Raw genomic sequence first — 25703 nt, 5'->3', positions numbered from 1 at the left:
TTTCATTAACATCTTAGCCCTTGTGGTCCCGAGACACCCCTTTCATAACACAATACCACCCTCCTATGTAAGCATATCATCTTTGCTACTAGGTGAGAGATACCCAACCCCTTGCCACAGACTCTGGCTAGACATGTAACTAAAACTGCCTGAATGGTTCCTTTGAATACTATCTAATCATGAGACTTAAACTAGATGTTTAGTGGCACATATGAACGGGATGCCAATGGCATCCCATAGCTACCTGATACTCTCATTTTTCTTGTGTATATTATCCAAGTAATTCCAAATGTTTTCACCTTCAATGTATTTGTAAGTGTGGATTTTAGTGTGTCTATCTTCAACATGGCTGTACGTCCTATAAATAAGTTTCAATACGCAACCTGTTGAACTTTGCTGTAAAAGTAGTTTTGCAATAGTAAGTAACTATTTTGACTTTTGAATGTAAGCTCCGAGTGCTCAAATCTCTCTGTGAAAAATTATCAACTGTAACATCCCTACATCCACATTTGGGTTCTAGTTCACCAGACAGTGTATTCCTCTTAAAGCTCGAGCTAAGGCTGAGAAGTATGACTTCCATGAGCTACAGATACAGCAGAGGCAGAAAAGGACACCCACTCTGAGTGTGGTTATATTCTGTAGACTGAAAAGTGGAATACTGTATGCTGATTCAAATATTTTCATCTGTAAATCTTTGCAAGAACAATCTGGCAACCTCTGAGGAAGTGAGAGGACACTTAAACCTCACTGTACATGTAAGCTTTTGACAAAGTATAAAGACATTCTGGAGTATTCAAATATCAGTCTTTAGTTTCCACAAGTGATTTCTGTGAAATAATGTGCAATTTCCAAGGAAAATATTGCCAAGTGAACAAATGACTAATTTTCAACTGGCTAAAAATGTGGATTTCTCATTGCTGCCAGTGTTCCTCTTCCCTTTTCAAACAAAGCCCTCGTGGTGAACTTTGGAGCATTTTCTCTCACTGGCCATGAAAATCTGCTTCCTTTCAGCTGCCCCACCTACAAAGTTGTCTTTTTTCCACTCAACATCAAATATACCAAGCTTCAAAAAAGAAGAAACTTAGTTATTTAGTGGGCAGTGGGAACAGAGTTCACCATGGGAGCTCTGATCACAAACAAAATGAGAGCTAGAAAGCTGCATCACAGCTTGTAAACTCTGGCTAGTAAGGCTTATGAGACAGCTAGTTTGCAACCTGAATGAACAGAGGGGTGGGAAATTTTTTTTTTTTACAATGTATGTGTATATCTTTCTGATGTGACTGGATATCTGTGGGGGGTGGGGGAGAGGGAGGAATGAGAGATAAATTGACTTAATTTTGCATAAAGGAAATGAACTATATTTTTGTTCCCTGAAATATTTGGACTTAGTGTGTAAATGCTTTCAGCAATCTTCTAATATCCAGTTTATAATATAGAGCTTTCTGATTTAATAACTGTATATACTCCAGTCATAGTTGCTGAATTAGCCACACCTTTCTCAGGCAAACACTTTCAAAGCTGAGAGAACAATCGCTGCTATCTGAGGCTCAGACCGAAGAAAAGATGGACCACCAGCTATTGTGCAAATGCTATTATTGTGACACTTAACTCAGTTTGATATGGCATCCTGCCCTAAAATAAAGAAATACAAGGACCATCTCATGCTAAACAAACCAAATATGTAAAATAACACATTCAACTTACATTAAAAAAGGACATTATGGCTGCAAAGTCAAACCCTCACAAGCTAGGAAAAGTGCCAGAACTGAGGCTGCCTGTGCTACCTTAATTTGGCTTCCTTCTATGTATGCATTTTGACACAGGCTTTAATTACATGAGCACATCCTATTTTTTCCACAGGACCCCTGCCTCATTCAGTGCACAGACTGGAACTTCTCTGGGGATGAATAAGAGCTGTGTAGTGAAGGAGGCTGTTGGCTGTAGGAAAAAGAATGAAAATGAATATTTCCCTCGCTTGATTCTTGGAACTAAACCATTTTAACTGACCATTTTCCAAAACAATTCAGCCTGAGGCAGACATCTGGCATGGAAAATTTCAGCTTGCATATATTCCAAAGCCAGAAAGGTAATGTAGGCCATAGGATTACCCCAAAATAATTCTGAGAACATTTCTTTTTAGAAAAATATCCATTCTTGATTTTAAAATAGTCACTGATGGAGAATCTCCCACAACCCTTAGTAAATTGGTCTAATGGTTAATTATTTTTATAATTAAAAATGTATGCCTTATTTCCAGTCTGAATTTGTCTACCTTCAACTTCCATCCACTGGACAGTGTTATACCTTTCTCTGCTAGATTAAGAGCCCATTATTAAATACTTGTTCCCTATGTAGATACTTACAAACTGTAATCAAGTCACCCATTAACTGTCTCTTTGTTAAGCTAAATAGATTAAGCTCCTCGAGTCTATCACTATATGGCATGTTTTCTAATCTTTTAGTCATTCTCACGGCTCATCTCTGAACCCTCTCCAGTTTATCAACATTCTTCTTTTGAATTGTGGACACCAGAACTGGACATAGTCCAGCAGGAATTGCTCCAGTGCCAAATATAGAGATAAAATAACCTCCGTTCCTGCTTGAGATTCCCCCGTTTCTGCATCCAAGGATTGCATTATCTATTTTGTCCCCAGTGTCACACTAGGAACTCATGTTCCCTTGTCAATTTTCTACCATTACAAACTTTTGATTTATACTAATTATCATCAACTTCCCCTTTCTTCCATTTGTTTTATTATTTTTTTTTTACAGCTGCCTTCACTTTCCCTCTAAACCAGGCTGTTTTTTTAACCAGTTGGGCCGCCTTCTTCGATTGTGGCTTTCTGGGTATCTAGTAAAGTATTCTTAGACGATCCCCAATTATCATTCACATTTTTTCTGATTAAGTGTTGGATGGCTAAAGTTTGGCAAAGTTATAAGCAACTGAAAACAGGGTCTTATAATGGGAAGTTTCAGGGGAAACAAATTGATTGTTTAGAGTTCTCACTATTCCAAGATGGACAAGTCTAGGGTTGGTCTGCAGGTAATTTTATCTGCAGAATAAAAAATATCTATGTCTATAAATAAAATAATCCCAACTCACTACCTTGCAGCTGAAGTGAGTCCTGAGAAAGGTGAGCTAGAGAGTGTCCGTAATTAAGATGACACCAAGCTTGCATGCATATCTGAAAAGTAGCTTTAATGAGTGCTTGCAACAGAAATGGACCCTGGCAAACTTCAAGGAGCCCCTAATAAGCACTCTGTATCTGGGAAGCAAGCACAAACAACTATGAAAAAGGAGCAAATGAGGAACTGGCCCCTTCTGCAGGAAGAAGCCACTGGGTTGGGATCTGCTAAAGAATGTCCTGGATTAAATTCCATGTACTTGTTATTATTGACTTATTGCCTATTGATTTAACCAGTTTGCCAGCATCCTCTGTTCAGGCTATATGTGGCCCAGAAGGAAGAATAGCGTTCTCCTGAAAGAACAGTTTGGCCTTTCACTAATGACTTGCTCCAGCATCTTTTTTGGACCTGTCCTTGAAGGTTTCCATATGTTACAATACATCTGTCATCACTCTGCATATGCATGATGTGGTAACACATGAAGCTACAGCATTCCCAACAGCTCTTACAGTGAATCTCTGCCCTGGATCAAGTGAATTGCCATCTAGGCACTGCACCCCAAGAAACTAGCCTCCGTGGGCACTATGATAGAGGAAATGTCTGCAATTGATTTGCCTCTGCGAAGCCTGTCTTTGGATTTCCACTGATGGCGGGATGGCTGTAAATCATCTAGTGTAAAAGTATACCCACTCTTTACTTCTGGGCTATTAAGGTAATAAATGAGAAAGAATCTATATCATACCACTAACATATTGGAGAGTAGACTGACAGGGGTTCTAAAACAGCCCTGCTATTGACCCCAAACTAAGTGCTAGCAAAAATTATGATGATGATCCTCAAGCAAAGGCAGACCAGTGTTCAAATCTTAAAACTGCCTTGCTGGGCCTCCAGAACGTCGCCAATCCATTGCACAGCAAACCAGGAGACATCCTGAACTCTGGAGGTGTTGGCGGTGGGAGTGGTAAGCACTAGGAAAGGCTGTTGGGCTTGAGGAAGACCCACCAAAGCACTGACTTCCATTCCAGAAGATCAAAGAACAGTGACTTCCATTCCAGAAGACCAAAGAACAGTGAGGCAGGAAAAAGGCATGGATTCTGGGGCCTTCCTTCAGCTGCTGAGATGCTGAGGATACAAATAGCCCACCACAGATATTTCCTTTATTTTTTTCTTATGCAAAAATTTAAAGGTTTTCCACTTGTTTCCTGTGGCAAAGAACCGCTTGCAAAAGACGCTTTCACAACATCTGATCCAGCTCCCATTGAAGTCATTGATGCCAGTGGGATATAGATCAGGCCTACAGAGAACAGAAGAGGAACCATTCCTGCCTTCCAAAGGCCTGGTTAGTTTAGCAAGTGTGCCAATAAGGAAAGCTTCACATTTCAAAGAAAACTAAAAGAACTCTGTCCTTATTCAGCTGCATTGCACAGGGATATCCATGAATTATGACTCCAGTCTATGACAGTGGCTTCAATACAGGAAAGACTTTTATGAAAATAAATCTGAAGTGTTATGATGTGGGTCAGTGTCACCAAGGCAGAGCGTGGGTCTAACAAAGTCCTCTGCAAAACATATAATGAGTGCTTCCCACATCACAAGTGATAGATTTGTCAACATCAGTTGCAGCTTGGGGCAGTGGTCAGAGCACAGGACTGAGAATTAGAAGACCTGGGTTTTATTCCTGACAAAATGTTTGTTTGAAGCTCTGCTCTACTGCCTCACTAACCAGACATCATTTTCTATTTCCCAATGCACTGAGTGACAGAGATGATGCTTTTAGCCACATAGGAATACCTTTGAATGCTGAAGAACTGAGGGTACAGATGGTTTGATTGGTGAGGAGATATAGATTTGCAATATATCATATATGGAGTCATTTCAAATGTGAAAGAAAAAAGTTTTAGAGTCAAAATAAATACAAAACTACATCATACCTGGTATTAGTTTTATCCTAAAACCATTTGCTATAAGCCTTGGATCTGACAAGTAAATTGATCCATTTAATTTTTGGCAATCCTTTGGCATATTGTAGAGAGAATCCATATAATGAGATCCGCTGAACAAACTGAAAAACAAACAAACAAACAATTTCACAAGGCTTAAAATAAAAAAGAAACTATAATAAACAGAGAGACGGAGTGAACAATAATATATTTACTACCAGCATGACAATTCCAGGATTACAGTCTGTTAACCAAGTAGTATAATCTATTAGACATTTTTAAATTTACATGTACATATGAAAAAATCCAGGAATAAATGGATTTTTATTTGTAAAAGGGCAACATTAGATTTTTTGGAAAACAGAAGTACAATAAAAACTCCAGGTCAAATAAACTTGAAAAAGACAGACTTGAGTCTGACAATTTTCTTTTTATATTCCAAAGACCTGTGTTTTATTTTTTGTAACTGATACTGCTAACAATAAATTACCTAAATCAAAAGTATATTCCTATTATTCCAAGAAAAAAGCATCATGATTTAAAATTAAAATTGCTAGATAATAAAGCTGTTATAAAAACTAGATGGCAAGAAGGATCCAATTAAATCAAATCAAAAAATTATAAAGCATAGAAACTGTTAAGGTAAGCAGATAAGGATACGAATTCTCTTACATTCTATATAGAACCCCAAAATCTAGACTGTTAGAAATTAACATTAGACCGCACCTGCTCCACAGCCAGTAAAAGTTGGTGAGGAGCTGTGGAAATAGGGAATATTTAGCAAAGCTCTGGGTGATGAATAAAATAATTTATTTTAAGAAGTATCTTGCCCTCACTTTACAACCCTAAAATCAATGACAAAATTCCTAGTAACTTCAATACAAGCAGGACTAGGTCTCTTTCTAATTTTAAAACATGGTGTAAAGTGTAAAAGTAACATTTCCCTGTAGATTTAAAAAGAAATGTTACTTACCTTACAGTAGCTGGAGTTCTTTGAGTTGCATGGTCCGTATCTACCTCATGACAGAGCCAGTGGTGCTGATTAAGGTCAGGTGATGAATACTGGTATCACCAAATCCCCTTTTTGATGAGGGATGGTACTGTTGGTATGGGTAGCATCGTTCCCTTCTTTTGCTTACTGGTATTGGAGGTGGTCCCACCCCTTCAGGGGTCAGCGATTTCAAAGCACTTTTGGCTCCCTATACCACGAGCCAGACCTGTGCTCCTCTTGAGATCCTGACACAACCGTAACAGGATGCAGAGTCTGACCAGATTGGTAGGGTGCAGGGGAAGAAGTCCTCTTCTTAGATGAGGACTTGGGAGGGGATTTCTCCTTTTTATGAGAGTGTTTGCTCTTACTCTCCTCCCATCTACTGTGCCTGCTCAGGTCCTTAGCTCTGTCCTCTCATGATCCAGAACAGGGGAGTACTGCATTCAGAGGGGCACTTCTCAGCATCTACAACCAATGATGACTCAGGGTTGGCCTGGGGGATTGAGCAATCCAGCAGGAATCTTCAGAGCTGGAACTCTCAAGATTGCCAGGTTCAGAGGGGAAAGGAATGCCAAATATTGCAACTTGGAGGGGACGTTGATCTCCCCAGCAATAGAAACAAGTGTCATGGAAGTCACTAACTGGGAAGACCTGGGGACAGGCCACATAGCTCTTGAAGCCAGGGATCTTAGACATACCAAGTACTCCAAATAGTGGGAATATTGGGATGGAGGAATTCCCCCAAAACCTCTACTAACAAACACTACCCTAACTAACTAGATAAAGGCAAAAACTTTTTACAGAAATATTTGAAATTGAAGCAGGAATGCTAGTAAAGCTGTGGACACTGGAGGGATTCCGTCACAGACCATGGATGGTACAAAGGAACCAAAGAGGCAGGAAATCTGCACCACCCCCTATGCCCTCAGTTTGGAGCACAAGGAGACGCAGGCACAGACCAATGGACACTGCTAATAAGTCTTCTGGTCTCAAGTGCATGGAGCTCTTGAGTGAGGGACCATCACTTAAAGAAAAATTTGTGCCTCAGTGTTTACAGTAGATAATTCCTAAATGATACTTAATAAAACAAAACCAACCACAAAAAAAACAAAACAAAACAAAACCCCTCAAAACCCCACGACAACACCCTTGGTCCACACTACTATACCTGTCAGTTAATACAATTGGCTTGTCCAGTTTCTCTATAGGAAGTTTGTGTTGCTCCAGTAGTTTCTTATAAAGTAGGGCTTCTTCCACTCTATACGGATTTAGCAACATGATTTTTTTTTCAGAAGCAGTTATCCATGCATCAGGAAAACTCAGGTGACAGATCAGGCAAGACTCGTGTTTATCAAAATTTCTCTTCTCAAGTCTTTGAAGTTGACGTTTGAAAGAACTCATAGAAAAGGGCACCTGTACAATTTTCATAGCTTGGTTATGGCTGTGTTTCTTTTCAATTTGAGACTGAAAAAGTTTGTCAAGTTTCTGCTGGTCAGAGAGAGAAGTCTTCAGTTTGGGCTTGTATCTTTTTTCTGTCTCTTTTGTTGATCTCTGTATTCTCTGCTCCACAGCTTTCTTGGTTTGGTTGTTGTATCGTTCCAGGTCTTTCATGGCTTTTTCTTCATACCTAAACAGAGCGTGGGGCAGAGTATGGGAGAGAAATCACAAATGTAACAAACTAAAGGCCAGATTGTGACACACATTCTAATGCAGTCATGCACCTCCACTCCCTTTCACAGCCACATTAGCTTTCTCTGCATCCTGACCCATGTACTCAGATCCCTGTACTCTACCCCATTGACCAAGTGGGAAAGAAGTGTCTGAACAGTGGATGGAGCCTTGCCTCTACCCCAGTGTGACAGCCAGAGGAGCTGAGCTGTTACTTATAGATTCATAGATATTTAGGTCAGAAGGGACCATTATGATCATCTAGTCTGACCTCCTGCACAACGCAGGCCACAGAATTTCACCCACCACTCCTGCGAAAAACCTCTCACCTATGTCTGAGCTATTGAAGTCCTCAAATCGTGGTTTAAAGACTTCAAGGAGCAGAGAATCCTCCAACAAGTGACCCGTGCCCCATGCTACAGAGGAAGGCGAAAAACCTCCAGGGCCTCTTCCAATCTGCCCTGGAGGAATACTTCTGCTTTACACCTAAAGGCTCACTCTAACCTTAAATTTATAACCAGAAATACTGTTTCAGAAGTACATGTTCAGTTTATAGGCACTTAACTTGTATTGCAGAGTAGTGCCTCTTGGCATCTTGACTTCAAATGGTTTTAAATTCTTTGACTGCAATAGGTATAAAAAACTGACACTGATACGTACATTCATAATTTTGGGGGACTACTTGTAATAGCCATATCAATCAACTTATCAGAGCAGCACAGGCATTTGGTAGCAAACTGCTACTGATTACTGCTTGCCCGGCCCCACGGCTAAATTATAAGAGCTCCAGGAAAAGACTTTCTTCAAGCAGGATTTCAGGAAGAGCCTAGTCTACGAAGATCAGTTTGAATAACTTTATAAAGAAATAAAATTACACTGATATAGTTTATTGTAGAGATTCTTTAAGCACGTTTAAACTATACAAACATAAAATAATGCTATGGATCAGACCATCTCTAGAAAGACTTTAGTTTGAGGAGAATTTGAAAAGACAGATTGCCAGGTATTCTAAACTAAACAAACACCTAAATTATGACTGATGCAGAGAAGGTAAGTAAGGATCTCCTATTTACTCCCTTTTATAATATAAAAGCAAAGGGATACTAAATGAAATTGAAAGCAAAAATTTAAAAATGATTAACTTTTTGTTACCCAATGTATATATTATTATCCTGTGGAATTCATTGTCACAACAGATCATTGAGTCCAAGTGCACAGCAGGATTCAGAAAACCGTGATTCATTTATATGAATAATGAGATGATCCACAGTTACATTAGATAGGATAAAAATAATACAGGATATAAGTTATTTTGCTTAAGCCAACCACTAACTGACTGGGGTTAAGGAAGAAACTTTCTTATAAGCAGGCTATTCTTTAACTGTCCTCTGGGATTTCTGAAACCTTCCCTCAAAGCGTCTAGTTCTAACCACTGTAAGAAACAAGATACTGAACTACACTGGCTACTAGTCATTGCTATGGCAATTCCTTTGTTCCTCTGTGGCTGTGCAGACAGGGTAACACTCAGACCCTTAAAGTGAAGACCTCTTTTATATCAGTGCTTAAGTATAAAGGGGATTGAGATCATGTATCTAACTATGCAACCTTTGCATTTGCTGTTGGTGAGCACTTAAGTGAGTAATCGTATTGACTTCATGGGAGTAAGCAGGAGTGAATGCTGAACAACAGGGATGGGTATAGCACAGTCAGGCTCTATGACACTTAAAATTGCTATAAGCTTTTTAGTGGGTACGACTAAGATAATAGTCTTAACATTATTTTAGGTTATATAAAGGCAGGGACTTTACACTACAGACCTGTAGGGCTGGTTGCCTCCCAGATACAAATCTTAATATTTAAAGACCTTAGCAGCAATTTGCTCAATTCTCCTTTCCTACCCCCATTCAATATCCTGGATTCTGTCTAGTAATACAACTGATTTCCAGTAAGAAGCAGTATTATCCTATATCAGTATTGGAGATAAGTATTTTAACTGGTCTTATGTTAATTTATTCACTGATACTTGCTGGAACAGTCAGATTCAATTATCTGCACGTATGGTGGAAAATAAGGTCAACAGAAGGGTTAGCATTTGTAATTAATTATAATGTGCTAACATTCACATATGGTACTAATATTTAGTTTACTAAAGCAGTCATCTTGGGATGAGCAACAAATCATGTCCAAGGAAAATATGGAGTAAAGGTTAAGATAAAAAACATCTGCTACTTGTAAAATTAATGGGTGATATCACTTAAGTTTTTCTGTTCAATCCTGAATATTGGGTTATAACTTTGACCTGATCCATACTCTTTCTGCTTTCAATGCCAGTTTGTTACAAAGGTGAACATTTAATTATGTGGCTATTGGGTTTACAATGACATATTAAAACTTTAAAAACCCATACATTTAAGGAACACTTGTTGTTATAAGTTTAATTCAGGAGGAACTCCAGCCCTGCAAGTGTTGAGTCTGAGGGCTTTGTAAGTATCTGACAGCATCCAGTCTAGATTCAGAAAGTAAACAGCAGGGTCACTAACAATGAAAGCTACCCATTTCCCTTTTCAAGAAAAATCTTTCAGCATAGGCAGGTGTGATCCAGAGGGACCAGGAGAAATACAGGTAGTTGCCTCCTGGCTAGTTAGAGGTGTCTTAGGAAGTCTGATTAAAGATGATGCTGGAATTCTGAATTCAAAAAGGAGCTTTGCTCAAGGACGAAAAATAAGGCTTCCTCCCATGTGACTTACCCTACATTGGACTATTTCTGACTTGTACTTTAAGCCCACATGCAAAGATTTAGCAAAGCAGTGAGAAATCCATGAGATGGGAATTCTGAGACTGTAATAGAGAGGAAGCAAGTAGGATAATTTGAATAGGGCAACTTTTGGCAAAATTTGACTCGAAAGAGCCCCAAATACCCCAAAATAAAATAAAGAGGACATCCTTTTCCAATGTCAGCTCATCCAGATAATGCAAGTCAATTATTTCAAACTCTACTGTATTTGATAAGTATCACATTCTAGGGCTGCTTTTGAGAAAATATACCTCTTCTCTGACAATAGCTTTTGTCTCTTGACTTTTATTGGCAGCTTGTAAAAGTGTATGGACTGTGGATGACAATCTGTATTTTCTTAGACTACCCTTTTAAATGCACAGTCCCCTTGTTAACTATAGGTCAGTGGTTCCCAACCAGGGGTCCAGGACCCCCTGAAGGGGCCACGAGCAGGTTTCAGGGGGTCTGCCAAGAATGGCCAGCATTAAACTCACTAGGGGCTAAGGCAGAAAGCTGAAGCCCCATTGTGCAGGACTACAGCCCGGAGCCCTGAGCCAATACCAGGGGTTGAACACCCGTGGTGCCCTGGGCATCTGCGCTGCTTGCCACCCCTTAACGTTGGCCCTGGCTTTTATATCGAGAAAAACAGTTGTGGCACAGGTGGGCCATGGAGTTTTTATAGCATGTTGGGTTGGCCTCAAAAAGAAAAAGGTTGAGAACCCCTGCTATCAATGACCTAATTTATCCAGACTGTACCTGGTAGACAGAATTAGTAGAGAATTACATTTTTTATTAAACATTGAACAAATCTTCAAAATTGCTATCTTTGAGAAGACAACTATAGATCTTTCTGCTTTGTTAGCTTCTCTTAGATCTTTGATCTCTTGGATTGTTGCTTGCCTTAGCCAATACTTAAGCACTGAACCAGAAAACTTAGCTGTTATATCCATCTGAAGGAGGGAAATCTGTAAAACCCCAGACAATAGGTCTGATGAAAATAAAGAAAACATTAGGGCACTGATCTTTGATAATAGGTAATTTTTTGCAAATGGGAAATTTCTATAATAAATGCTAACTGGATATTCCTTATATTCTGGGAATTTCTCTCTATCTAATATATCTTTTGGATTGAGTTATATTAAATGTTGCTTTGCTGGCAGAAGATGACAAGTGTTATCTCTGGTGTCTGGTTACCTCTGGTGTCACAGACTATTGTTCAAAGGTATTATTAATTTAATTAAATTATACGGAAATCAACTTCAACAGATATTCCATATATAGTGTATATTCACTTTCTATCCAAGAGCAATCCAATTTTTGTTTAAAAATAAATGCTAGTAGAATATTAAAACTGAGATTTTAATTGCAGAAAAGTTAAGAAAAAAATAGAGTTGAGGTTCCCATAACAACGTGTCTGGCTTAGGTAACCTGCCAGGAGTTAAAACTCCTATTGGCACAGCTCAGAGGGTTATTGGTGCACACAAGCCTCTCCAATGCATCAAGGTTCAGTTTGCAGGGAAGGCCATATAATGCAAGCAAGCAACATTTTTAAGGTCTTGAAATGTTTGAAAATTTTGTAAAATCAGATTAAAAAAAATTTGGTGTCAATATGAATTACATACCTAGAGATCTTCATTTTAGGTAATATGGAGATTCCAGTATTCGGGATTTGGTAACTCAGCTGTAAATTTCATTAGAGGTGACATTTATAGTGGAAAAAGGGCAAACTGGACATAAGTTTCAATGATTTTATGACCAAAAGTGACAGTTACAACTACGCAAGTTGATAAGTGTAATTGAGTTGCATGCTTCATAGTACAAAATAATTACGTATGAGTCAAGAAGGAACTGTCCTTCCCCCGCTCCCATTGAATAGGACATTGCACTACATATCTGACTAGGTGCATTAATGACTGTTTTCTTTCCTCAGCGTCTGATACTGGCTACTACCAGAATCAGGATGTTAGAGATAATGGAAGAGTTTGAATTAGTATGGCAAATCCTATATTCCCAACACTGTTTTAGCTTTTAAAAGCAGCTTCTCAGTGGCAAGCTTCATAAGTGACCATCACATCCCACACAGGAAACAGTCTCTCATTCTTTTTGCTCCTAGCAGCAGTTCAGAGCTTAGTTCTTCTCCCACTAAAGTCAATGGCAAAACTTCCACTAACTTCAGTGGGTAGAGAATCGGATGATTAAAGAAAAATATGAGCAAGGGACTGTTTAGAGATATGGTTAATTTAATTCTTCCTTACAAGACACAGAGCCTCTCTGTGGCTGGTGCTCAAGACAATCTACTTTGTCTTGATTGGATGCTGGGGAGTGCCGAGATCTCTGAATTGGTGGGGATTTGGCTAGCATGAAATACTTCTCAGAATTCATTATCCGATGCAGTTTTTTATGCATAGTTATGGGGGTTGGGATACCTTCTGGACTTAAGGGGCTTTGGGTTTTTTTAAAATTGTATTTAAAAGAACAGAACAACCTGTTCAAATTCCTAGAGTCTGGGAAAAGTTCTTTTTGTGTAGAGCAATGAAAAAAATAAATAAAATAGTGGATGGAAGAGAGAAGGATTGGGGAACTACATGGTGGTGGAGCCTCAGCTGCTAATCAACTCCTCCCACAACACACCCAGAATGACAGCCTCTTGGTAAGTCCCTGTAAAAGTGGGCTTCATGCAATTCAGGTGCTGTACACCTCCTGCCTGATTATCCGAAAAACTGGACTTACTCAGCCAGCAGAACTGTGATAGCTCAAGAGCGTGGGGGGACCCCAACAAATGCATAGATGGGGCCAGGATTTTGCCTCTAAAAACACATGAGAATGACAAGATAGTCATATTTTATTGAAAGTAATGGAAAGTAATTGTTAAAAAAAAATGCAGTGACGTTCTGTGCGATCTTATACATCTGTGCAATTCCACTGACCACATCCCAGCTGAATGGGATATAAGTCAGCATAGTGAATCTACCAGCCCTTGGAAAAAAGTTGCCCAAAACGTGCCTTGGTATTTGGCAAAAGAAGGTTGGTGATAGTAACTATCCTGAGATGTCTACAATGGCACAGAGAGAACACACAACATGTGCCAAGTGTTTAAAGAATAAATCAAAAATCTACTGAAGAAAGATGGCAATTATACAAGGTCATTATCTTTGTCTACAAGAAAATATAATTTTAATAAGTTGCAAAAATTGAAGTATTTTACGAAAGACAGCAACATATTTAAATTGAAAAACAGAATGGAAAAATTAGTAATATCAAAATGAGTAAATCAGAAAGCAGTACATATCTGCGCACAGTAAACATCATAATTAGCAATACAAAGTGTAGCCAGGATGGTGTTCTTGGCAAGCCAAAAATCATTTTCCATCCTGTTTTTTATAAATGATGTGGATGTAATTTTTCATTTTTTGGACCCAATGAGTCACCCAGAATGGAAACTACATGGCTTAGAGGTCAGGTGCAAATTCTAGAAACTTACTTCTTTCTCTCCTCTCTGCTCAGTTTCTCCCATAGTCCTTCAATTTTCAGCATCAAGTCCTCCATGTTGGCCTTTGGATTATCAGTTAATAATCTAGAACGATATTCTTGGTTGAACAGGGCAACTGCTGACATGGGTTTCCGGATTATTTGATTACTAATTAAATCATAGGCCATGATATGTCCTGCTTTATCATTAATTACATTCGGTTTTTTTATACTTTGATTTGCACTCTGCTGATCATGATCTTGTTCACCAGTATTTTCATTTGCCTTATGATTTGTTATTCCTCCTACTTCAGGTATCAAAATCTTTACAGGTTCCAGGTTCTCTCCTGTAGGATTTTTAAGTGCATTCCCCTTGCTCCAATTATCAGCAGAGATTTCAGATACATACTCAGGGACTGTATTTGCCTCATTTTTTTCCATTTCATTAGTGTGACCGGCTCTTAAAGGATGCTCACTTCTGTTTTTAGATTGAGTGTCCATGTGAGTACTGCCATCTAGGGTTAATGTTACACTATATCCATTCTGGCTGTCCTCACATGATAAATTATTTATGGAACTGTCTTGAGATATATCACTCACAGTCACGTCAGTGCCAGACATTTCTTTTCTATTGAGGAGACCATGAGTATTATCACTAGAAAATCTTTGATGATTTAAGCAGACCTCGGTGTTTTTTCCTGCTTGCCCATTTTGCACATCATTACTGAATGAAAAGGATGAAGTATGTGCATGTGGATCACTATTCCCAAATGGTTCCATTTTATTAACAAGCACATCTGTTTGTTCTGTTTCATTAACAACCATGTCCACTGAGGTAACATCTGTTTTATTAGTTTCACAAGAAACTGTACCAGGTAGTAGCCCATACAGCGATGTCAATACATTTTCAACAGCGGATAAGACAGATTCCTGAAAAGAAAACTCATAAGCATTAGGACAAATTGTTAATGAAAATGTACTTGACAGTTGTTGACACAACACAATAGCAATAAAAAAACAATTCTATTAACTGTATTTTGTGAGTAAATTTAGATTGATTGTATTATGAAGCATTAATAGTTCATACGTTCGCATTAAAATACTCCAAACATTCACTAATCAGTAAATCCTTTAGCCTTAAATCTTTCACTATAAATACTTTTGCTCCACTGATAAATTTTAATACCACAAAACAGATGTACTACTTTCTTTATGACCTAGTACTCATATGTTGTTTCTTTAGAACAGTATTAACGTATCTATTCTCACTCAGTATTTGCTAATTGGAGTTAGAAACACACTATCAGGGTGGAATGGACGAACAACCAAGTCAAGTTAGCATCATGATTTTAGTGAGAGTGTTCATTCACAGAATGGTTCAAAGACTGGTTTTTACATAAATGGTAGAAAATTCTAAAAACAAACAAAAAGAAAGAAAACTTCCTTAGACTAAAAGGAGAGTTTTAATTAAACTTAAATGTGAAAATAACCTGCTTATGTTTATTTTCACACAAATTATATTGAAATATCATTTAGCCTGTGATTCTAACCCACAAAACCAAGAAAATGCACTGTTAAGAGAGGTGGCAACATATTAGTCTAGATTGTGCCACCCTTAGGGCTTGTCTCCCGTAATCCACGCTATGGGGGTATGATTTCTAAGGCATACTAACGTGCTGTGCATTAATTGGGCTGTTTCAAACCGCACTACATTAAAGCGTGCTAGGGAACCTTTAATGTGAATCTAATACTATGCAAAACAGTGCACTTTAGAAATCATACCACTGTAGTGTGTATTATCTCATTGTGCAGAGAAGCCCTTATTTACCTTGAGCAGTCTAAGCAAACCCACTGATTTCCATGGTAGTACTTATGGTCTAAGGTGCTATTCAGTGATAATAAGTGTATCACAATCTGTCTCTATGCGATCTCTAATACAAGATTCAGTGGGCCAAGTTTCAATCTCAGTCATGAATATTAAATCCTGTAGCCTCCATGATGTCAAAGGGCATGCCATGCACACACAATGGCAAAATCTGGCCCTAAAACAGAAACAACTCAAGTTTTTAATATTAATATTTAAATATTAACCCCCCACTTAATGTAAGTAACTATAAAATTATTAATAGAATTGTGTAAAAAGGACATAAATCATATTTCTGTTTACAGACTAGTCAGTCATTATAAACCCATTTGACGATGAAAAGTGCTAGTGTGATTTCAGCAGCTCTGTGAAGACAAAAATGAATGTATGACTTAAAATAATTGATGTTATAAAGAGTATAGCAATATATCCGATTTTATAAAGGGTATAGCAGCAGGAATATACTACCAACACCTGACCAGGATGGATTAGAAGGGATACAGAAGCAGAAAACAATAATAATAGGGGATTACAACTATTCTCATATTGACTGGGTATATGAGGAAAGGATGCACTCCTGAGGAAAGGATGCACTAACAACATTTCTAGACACCATAAATGACTGCTTCTTGGAGCAGCTTGACCTGAAACCCACAAGAGGAGAGGCAATTCTTGATTTAGTCCCAAGTGGAACACAGGATTTAGTCAAAGAGGTGAATATAACTGAATTCTTTCAGTAATAACAACCATAATGTAATTAAACTGCATGAAGACTAGTTAAAAACACCATAATAGAGGCTCAAACTAAATGTATACTCAATATAAACAAGCAAACAAACAAACAAGAGGACCAAAAAAATGCTACCATAGCTAACTAGCAGAGTAAGAGATGTGGTTATAGGTAAAAAAGCAACCTTTAAAAATGGAAGTCAAATCCTAGTGAGGAAAAATAGAAAGGAACATAAGCTCTGGCAAGTCAAGTGTAAAAATATAATAAGGCAGGACATGAAAGAATTTGAAGAGCAACTAGCTAACCATACAAAAGATGACAGAAAAAAAAAATTAAGTACATCAGAAGCAGGAAGCCTATGAAACAGTCAGAGGGGTCACTCGATGATCAAGATGCCATAAAGGAGCACTCAAGGAAGATAAGGCTGTTGCAGAGAAGCTAAATGAATTCTTTGCATCAGTCTTCACTGCAAAGGATATGGGGGAGATCCCCACACTCAAGTCATTTTTTTAGGCATCAAATCTGAGGAACTGTCCCAGACTGAGGTGTCAATAGAGAAGGTTTTGGAACAAACTGATAAGTCAAAGAGTAATAAATCAACAGGACCAGATGGTATTCACACAAGGGTTCTGCAGGAACTCAAATATGAAACTGCAGAACTATTAACTGTGGTATGTAACCTATCACTTAAATCAGCCTCTGTACCAGATGACTGAAGGATAGCTAATGTAATGCCTATTTTTAAAAACTTTCTACAGGCAATCTTGCAATTACAGGCCAATAGGTCTAACTTCACTACAGTGCAAACTGGTTGAGACGATAGTAAATAACAAAATTATCAGACCCATAGATGAACATGATATATTGGGGAAGAGTAAACAAGGCTTTTATAAAGGGATATCATGCCTCACCAAACTATCAGAATTCTTTGAGGGAGTCGGCATGCATGTAGACAAGGGTGATCCAGTCAATTCAGTGTAGTAGAATTTTCAGAAAGCTTTTGACAAGGTCACCCATCCAAGACTCTTACACAAACTAAGCAGTCATGGGATAAGAGGGAAGGCTCCCACGGTCAAAATATACAAAATGTCAGTAAACAGGGGTCAGAAAAAGTAAACAGTGAGGTGGCAAAATTTGCAGATGATTCAAAACTTCTCAAGATAGTTAAGTCCCAGGCAGAGTGCGAAGAGCTACAAAAGGTTCTCTCAAAACTGGATGAGTGGGCAACAAAATGGCAGATGAAATTCAATGTTGATATATTCAAAGTAATGCATATTGGAAAACATAATCCCAACTATACATATAAAATGATGGGGTCTAAATTAGCTGTTATCACTCAAGAAAGAGATCTTGGAGTTACTATGGATAGTTTTCTGAAAACATCTGCTCAATGTGCAGCAGCAGTCAAAAAAGCTTACAGAACATTAGGAACCATTAGGAAAGGGATAGATAATAAAGCAGAAAATATCACAATGCTACTATATAAAGCCATGGTACACCCACACGTCCAATTTTGTGTGTAGTTCTGGTTGCCACATCTCAAAAAAGGTGTATTAGAATTGGAAAAGATACAGAGAAAGGCAACAAAAATGATTAGGGGTATGGAACAGCTTCTATATGGGAAAGATTAAAAAAATCGGGGACTGTTCGGGTTAGAAAAGGAGATGATTAAAGGGGAATGTGATAGAGGTCTATAAAATCATGAATAGTATGAAGAAAACGAATAGGGAAGTATTATTTATCCCTTCACACAATGCAAGTATTAGGAGGTCACACAATGAAATTAATAGGCAGCAGGTTTAAAAAACAAACATAAGGAAGTACATCTTCACACAACACATAGTCAACCTGTGGAACTCTTTGCCAGGGGATGTTGTGAAGGCCAGTAGTATAACTAAGTTAAAAACGAATTAGATAAGTTCATGGAGGATAGGTCCATCAATGGTTATCAGAAAAGATGGCCAGGGATAAAACCCCATTCTTTGGGTGTCCCAAAATCTCCAACTGCCAGAACCTGGGACTGAATGGCAGGAGACAGATCACTCTGTTCATTTCCTCTGAAGCATTTTGGACTGGACACTGTCCAAGATAGGATACTGGGCTAGATGGTCCACGGTCTAACTCAGTATAGATGTTCTCAGGATGTTGGGCTCTGAAAGGAGCATGGCTGAGACAGGGGCTAGTACGACAGTACACAAATGATCTTTAAAATCAAATAAATGGTTACTCATTTGATTCAATAATTTTCAAATAGTCATGTTACAAGGGCAGTCTATCATATATGAACTACTAAAGCCTCAGTCCTGTAAAGGCTAATGCACGTGCTTAATTTCAAGTACCTGATTAGTCACAATGAAGCCAATGAGCTATGCATGAGCCTAAAATTAAACGTGGTAAGTCTTTTAAGATCAGCGCCTAAGTAAGCAAATACCAGTTTAAAAATAAATTAAAATATAAATTACCTTATTATGAAGTAAAACTTGAGTTTTATCAGGTGTTAAATTAACATCCACAGCGGAGGCAGGTACAGTAATATGAATAAAGAAAACAGGGTACGAACGAGAAGAATCTTTATGTGACTTCAGATTATAGTACTGTCGAACCAGCTACAGATAAATGCAACAAAGGAAAGGCAGTAAAAGTAATAAAATAGACCCAAAAGGTACAGAAGCAAAATACTACACTATACAAACAGTTTTTAAATTGTATTTTGCCAATTAAAGAAGATACTAAAACAATTAAGTTAAAAATGTCCTTTTGGGGAGATCTGCGCACCAGGAAAATCCTCAGTAGGGCATTTGCACGTGGTTTCCACTGCCTTTGTGCCATGTAAATCCCAGACAATCTGCTCCAAAGTATAAACTGTGGCTCCATGAACTTTTTGAAATAATATATGTAGCCCACTTGATACATTTGGAGAAAAAGGTCCTGTACGGTTCTATTCAGTGCCCAAAGTGGACAGGAGATCCAGCACTTTTTTCTAGGACAACTGAACACCATTATCTCAGAATTTAAAAAAAAGAAAATATATGTATATGTTGTAATATTTTGAAATAAATATTGTTTTCTTTGAGAAAAGAAAAAGAATGAGAAGGTGGAACCCTACCTGTGCCTAAGATTTTCTCCAGGTCTCTCTCCCTGTTTGGGATATAGGAGGGAGAGGACTTTTCTGACTTGACTCTTAGAGGTTATGAACCTGATTTCAGGTTGTGTTGAAGAAAGTTTCACATAACTTTGGGCCCCAAGTGAGAATTATTTGATTTTCTCCATCACAAAAAAAGGGGCTTCGCCGTAGTCTTTAATTTTGTTCCCACAATCAATTGTAGTGCAAATAATAGTGTTTAGATGCCTAAAGCACCCAATTTGTGTATGCATTTAGACTTTCAAAAGCTAATGTTTGCATCTTCAATTAATTTACACCAGCTATCAATTGTGGGCAGAAAGTTAGAAATCTCTCCTTATTCTATTGAATTAGAAGCTGGGGTATCGTACCTTTAATATTTCCTTTTGATGTACTGGCCGACTGTTTATATAGATGAAACTCCTTTCTGAACTTGAAAGACTTGTCAAAGAATTGTCTGATTCAGGTTTTGGAAGAAATCCAGACAGAAATACCTATAATTGTAAAACAAGTACAATGATCAATAAGAGAAGTCTCCCCACACATTTTATTTGTAAAGAAAACAGATAACTCAAATTAATTAGCGCAAGATTCAAATGACCCAAACATTCATTATCAAAATTATAAAAGAGAAATCAATAAAAGAATTCTTTAAAAAGAGCTGAAATAGTTTATGTTTTGCCTCTATTCCTGTTGAATTTATTGGGAAATCCTAGGCCCAGATCCTCTGCTACACCACAGCGTCACTCAGTGCAGTGAAGGGGATGTTGATTGGGGCCTAGAGAAGTGGCTTTACGCCATCTTTGCTCTCTCCCTTTCTAATCCTTGGAGCAGTCTCAAGGGCTATTCTGCAACAAGGAACTGTCAGAGCATGATGCCACCTTTGTGTTCGTCTGATACCTATGGTTGCCAGTTTGACCCCTGTACATTTTAGAGGCATCATTACAATGACTGTTCGATAGGCGGGAATTGCTCCAGACACACCCACCCTCTCCTGCTCTTGTCCATCCTCTACAATGGAGGAAACCAAGGCGACTGTAACATAAAGCAGGCTATATCAGTTCTCTGCTGGCCAGGGATTCCCCCACATTAGGACACCCTGAAGTGGTTTTGTGCGGCCAGCAGCACAAAGCAGCTTTAAAAAGGCCAGCATCTGGTCCCCCAGGTCAGTCTTACAAACAGATGAATATTCAATTCACTTTGCTGCATAGTTTTAAAGTGATGTCAAATTTACGACATCTAAACAAGAAACGCCTGAGGCATTCTGATGCCTGTCTGAGGCATACTGATGTGTTCTTTTATACAGATACTAGGGTAGTCTCATTTCAAGATGCCAGCACGTTCCTTGTGTTCTGCCTGGTAAAGCTAATGTTTGATAAAACACAGAACTCAGAGGATTGATAAATGATTAGCAGTGGAATATGGGGCCCTTTGCCCCTATCATCTCTAAGTCATCTGTTCAAATTCAAGATAGACTCAACACACATTAATGTTACTACCATGATGCCTATACCGTAGCCTGTGTGAAACTGGTCTCCAATCCAGTTCCAAATAGACATCATCCACATTGTAAAATTTTCTGCAACAACTGGCATGCTAGTTGGCAGGTTCAGCAGGGAAGCCAGGGAATGAATGGAATGGGGATTAAGCCACTAGCTCACTTCCTTGGTTTAGGGCTGAGGCACACTTGCAGGCAGAGTGGGGAAACTTGTTCTGCAATTGCCTCTCCTGTACGTATTCTACCTATAACGTGGGTGAAATAGTCAAACATGGATGTCTAAAGTTAGGCACCTAAAATCAAAATGGCCTGATTTCAAAGATGCTGAGCACCCATGACTCTCACTGACTTCAATGAGAGCTTTGTCAGCATACTGGTATTGAACCAAAGCCCACTGGTTCCTTAGGCAGCACACATAGCCTCTGTGCAGCAAGGGTGTGCTGAACCATCACCCCAGGTCAACACTAGTCACTGTCAGGATGCCAGTATTGAACTCAAGCCCATCACGCCCTTAGGCAGCATCTCTAGAAGCTACACCACAACAGTGCACTGTATTGCTGCCCCTGACCAATAGCCTTAGTGCTAAAGGCCTGCAACCATGCCCAAGGCCCCTGACTGGCTGGATAGAGAGCATTCTCTTTAGGTACCTGGACTATATAAAGTCCTCAGGAGGAAGTGGAAGATGCCTGAGCAACGGGCCATTGCCTGTGAGTTGCTGCCTTGCCTGATGCTGCTTTGCTACCTGACCCAACTTTGCCTACCGATCCCGCCACCCACATCCTTGGATTGGATCTCCCAGCTCCTGACCCCTGCAAGAAATCCAGCCACTGCCCAGGACTCCCTTTAATACTTATAGACTTCCTGGCTAGCATGTCACCCACACATCACTTGAACACAGGGCTCTGGTCTGCCTTTAGCCCACTTCAGCCACTGGGCATTACAAGCTGTGAGTGCTCAGCACTTTTGAAAAATCAGGCCAGTTGATTTAGGTGCCTAACTATTGGAACCAAGACTGAAAATTTTGTCACAGCCTTTTTATTAACTTAAATCAAAGCTAACAAACATATGAAACAGAACAGATAATCAATCCTTTGGCTTCAGTGTAACCCTTTGTGATTCCTGGTTAGCTACTTCACTTCAGCAAGCTATTCATTCCCCTAGCCCTGCAATGAACATTCTGTGCCAAAGCTGGAGTGTTCTGGTCAGCAACAATTTACACATAACTAAATGCCACTGGTCAAATTAAAGAGGTGTCAACTGTCTGTTGGATCATTATCAGGAAAAACAACTAGCTGCTCTCTTACATTATATTCTGCAACTCTTTCACATCCAATCTAAATGTCACTCTGTTTTATGTTTCAGCTTCTTTTTTAAATTTTAAAATACTAGACACAAGTTAAGTCACTTCAAACAATAACTGCGAAACAAATGGACAACATTAAAACACAACTGGAAGGCTCTAAAATCAGGCAGTTAATAAGTTGCCATATTCAGACTTAGTTGACTGTTACTAACTGTTTAAAACTGTCATAAATATAAAGGGAAGGGTAACCACCTTTCTGTATACAGAACTATAAAATCCCCCCTGGCCAGAGGCAAAACCCTTTCACCTGTAAAGGGTTAAGAAGCTAAGATAACCTCACTGACACCTGACCAAAATGACCAATGAGGAGACAAGATACTTTCCAAGCTGCGGGGGTGGGGGAACAAAGGGTCTGTCTGTCTGTGTGATGCTTTTGCCGGGAACAGATCAGGAATGATCTTCAGAACTCCTGTAAAAAGTCAGTAAGCAATCTAGCTAGAAATGCGTTAGATTTTCTTTTATTTAAATGGCTGGTAAATAAGCTGTGCTGAATGGAATGTATATTCCTGTTTTTGTGTCTTTTTGTAACTTAAGGTTTTGCCTAAAGGGATTCTCTATGTTTTGAATCTGATTACCCTGTAAAGTATTTACCATCCTGATTTTACAGAGGTGATTCTTTTACTTTTTCTTTAATTAAAATTCTTCTTTTAAGATCCTGATTGCTTTTTCATTGTTCTTAAGATCCAAGGGTTTGGGTCTGTGTTCACCTATGCAAATTGGTGAGGATTTTTATCAAGCCTTCCCCAGGAAAGGGGGTGTAGGACTTGGGGGGAAGGCGTCTCCAAGTGGGCTCTTTCCCTGCTTTTTGTTTAACACACTTGGTGGTGGCAGCATAGGGTTCAAGGACAAGGCAAAGTTTGTACCTTGAGGAAGTTTTTAACTTAAGCTGGTAAGAATAAGCTTAGGGGGTCTTCCATGCAGGTCCCCACCTCTGTACCCTAGAGTTCAGAGTGGGGAAGGAACCTTGACAAAAACTATTTGGGAAGTCAGCATGCACCATAACAGAGTTAATGAGTGAAGATTTCTAAAACTGGATTGCCCTGGTAAAATTGTCACCTATTAAATATGATACGAGGTATGTCATACATATGTATGATAATACAAAGTTTTAGAAAAAATAGATAAGCAAGGAATCTTGATTTTAAGTTAAATCAGTTGTTTAAAGTGACATGATTATTTTATTATATTATTATAGGTGGGGTTTGTAGCCCCACTTCCCATTATATGACCCTTTTTTCAAGTTGCTTACAACTTTGCAAAACTTTAGTTGTTTGGGTTGCATCTGACTTTTTGGGGAACATTTCACCTAACATGGTTCAGCTCATTCAGAGAAGAGAGGTAGGGAAAAACATATTTTAAAAAAATTATGGTGAGCTCTTTCTTTAAGAAGCTCTAGCCAACCCATGCTTTGGGACCTTAGATTTGATGGGTGGGTCTTTGAGTCAGGGATGTGCCTTTTGCAACCCCCATGAAAATTCACCCAAATTTGGTCAAGTTAGAAGACTATGGAAAAAAATCAATTTGCACATGCTCAGTAGAGACTTTCTAGATCACAGCTTAATTCCTCAAAGATTCTGTCCACACTGGGCATCCTCCAGGTATGGGCTGAGGATGACTTTCCTTGCAATTGCAGTTCCCAACTGTTCTGGGCCATGCTGGGTCCAGGTCCAGACCCAGCAGCTGGACTGAGAGCAGGGAGCCTGCCTCTCCTGTGCTCTTAATGCCCTGCTGACATCCAGGCAGCCACTGAAGTGGAGGGTGCCCGATGCAAAGGCAGAGGACACAAGAGCTGGACCTGGTGGGGGAGGGAAAGGAGTAGAATGGGGCAAGGAACCTGGTGAGGGGAGACTGAGGCTGGTGGGGGAATGGGGGAGGGAAAGGAGTAGAATGGGGCAAGGAACCTGGTGAGGGGAGACTGAGGCTGGTGGGGGAAAGGGAAACTGGGAGTTGATGGGGGAGACTGGGAACTAGTAAGGTGGGGAAGAGGTGATAGGAATAAGGGAGAATGAGAGATCACAAGAAGCCAGGGTGCAGAAGAAGAACTGGGGCAGGCTGGCAAAGAGATTGGAACAAAGAGCTTGGTGGAATATTGAGACTGGACAGGAGGCCCAGTGAGGGAGAGTGGGACTGGGAGCCCATGGGGAATGTGAGCATGGGGATGCCTGGATTCGGGGTGGGCAGCACAGATCAGATGAGGAAATGGGAGAGGGGAACTAGGAATGGCTGGGCAAGGAGACTAGGACTGGGAGTCCAGAAGAGGAGACTAGGACTTGCTGGCAATGAGACAGACTGGGATGAGAAACCTCAGAGTGGAGACAACAGGTTGGTAAGGAGAATGTACATGGGACAAGGAGATGGAGCAAGACAAGACAAGACTGGGACAGGTTGGAATGAAAGGCGGCAGAATCTGTGCCTACTAGAGCGTACTTCCCTCCACAGTCTGAAATGGAACCCAAGATTCCCCGAGTCTCACAATTCCTCTAACATAAGTAAACATATGTAAAACTCTCGGGCAAAGCTTATCATCCCCCTTTAGTGCTGGTCCATAGAGGATCACAACCTACTACTACTATCAGTTACTCTCTTAGCTCAAGTGGGAGGGGATGGTGAAGTGGATCCAAAGGTTCCAACCCTGCTGATGACTCATGTGGCTCTCAATATGATGCCACATGATAGAATCATAGAAATGTAGGGCTGGAAGGGACCTTGACAAGTCATCAGGTCAGCCCCCTGTACTGAGGCAGGACCATGTAAACCTAGATCATCCCTGTCAGGTGTTTGTCCAACCTGTTCTTAAAACTTCCAATGATGGGCATTTCACAATCTCACTTGGAAGGCTATTCCAGAACTTAACTACCCTTATAGTTAGAAAGTTTTTCCTAATATCTAACCTAAAGCTCCCTTGCTGCAAATTAAGCTCATTACTTCTTGTCCTACCTTCAGCGAACATAGAGAATAATTGATCAACATCCTCTTTATAACAGCTCTTTACATATACAAAGACTTATCAGGTCCCCCCTCAGTCTTCTTTTCTCAAGACTAAATGTGCCCAGTTTTTTTAATCTTTTCTCACAGTGACGTTTTCTAAATCTTATCATTTTGGTTGCTCTCTACTGGACTCTCTCCAAGTTGTCCACATCTTTCCTAAAACGTAGTGCCCA

The 25703-nt window shown here is 39.4% G+C and overlaps 1 protein-coding gene across 10 annotated transcripts in view; it reads right to left on the bottom strand.

Annotated features, from left to right (window-relative positions):
* The window catches only part of PMS1 (PMS1 homolog 1, mismatch repair system component), an 85764-nt gene that overhangs the window by 10903 nt on the left and 49158 nt on the right, over positions 1 to 25703 (bottom strand). For 9 of the 10 annotated variants that reach the window (XM_043525608.1, XM_037912043.2, XM_037912044.2 and 6 more), the window contains 5 exons: positions 20053 to 20175; positions 19023 to 19166; positions 13980 to 14896; positions 7226 to 7684; positions 5058 to 5188 (listed from right to left, as the gene is read on the bottom strand). In XM_043525608.1, coding sequence (XP_043381543.1) covers positions 5058 to 5188; positions 7226 to 7684; positions 13980 to 14896; positions 19023 to 19166; positions 20053 to 20175 — 1774 coding nt within the window. Of the gene's footprint in view, positions 1 to 5056; positions 5189 to 6039; positions 6523 to 7225; positions 7685 to 13979; positions 14897 to 19022; positions 19167 to 20052; positions 20176 to 25703 lie in introns of those variants that run through there. The other variant, XR_005227270.2, reaches the window with a different exon arrangement.

This window comes from Chelonia mydas, chromosome 11, assembly GCF_015237465.2.
Source record: "Chelonia mydas isolate rCheMyd1 chromosome 11, rCheMyd1.pri.v2, whole genome shotgun sequence".
Taxonomy (NCBI): Eukaryota; Metazoa; Chordata; order Testudines; family Cheloniidae; genus Chelonia; species Chelonia mydas.
Note: the sequence above shows the minus strand (reverse complement) of the source record. Positions and strands in the feature narration are given on the sequence as shown.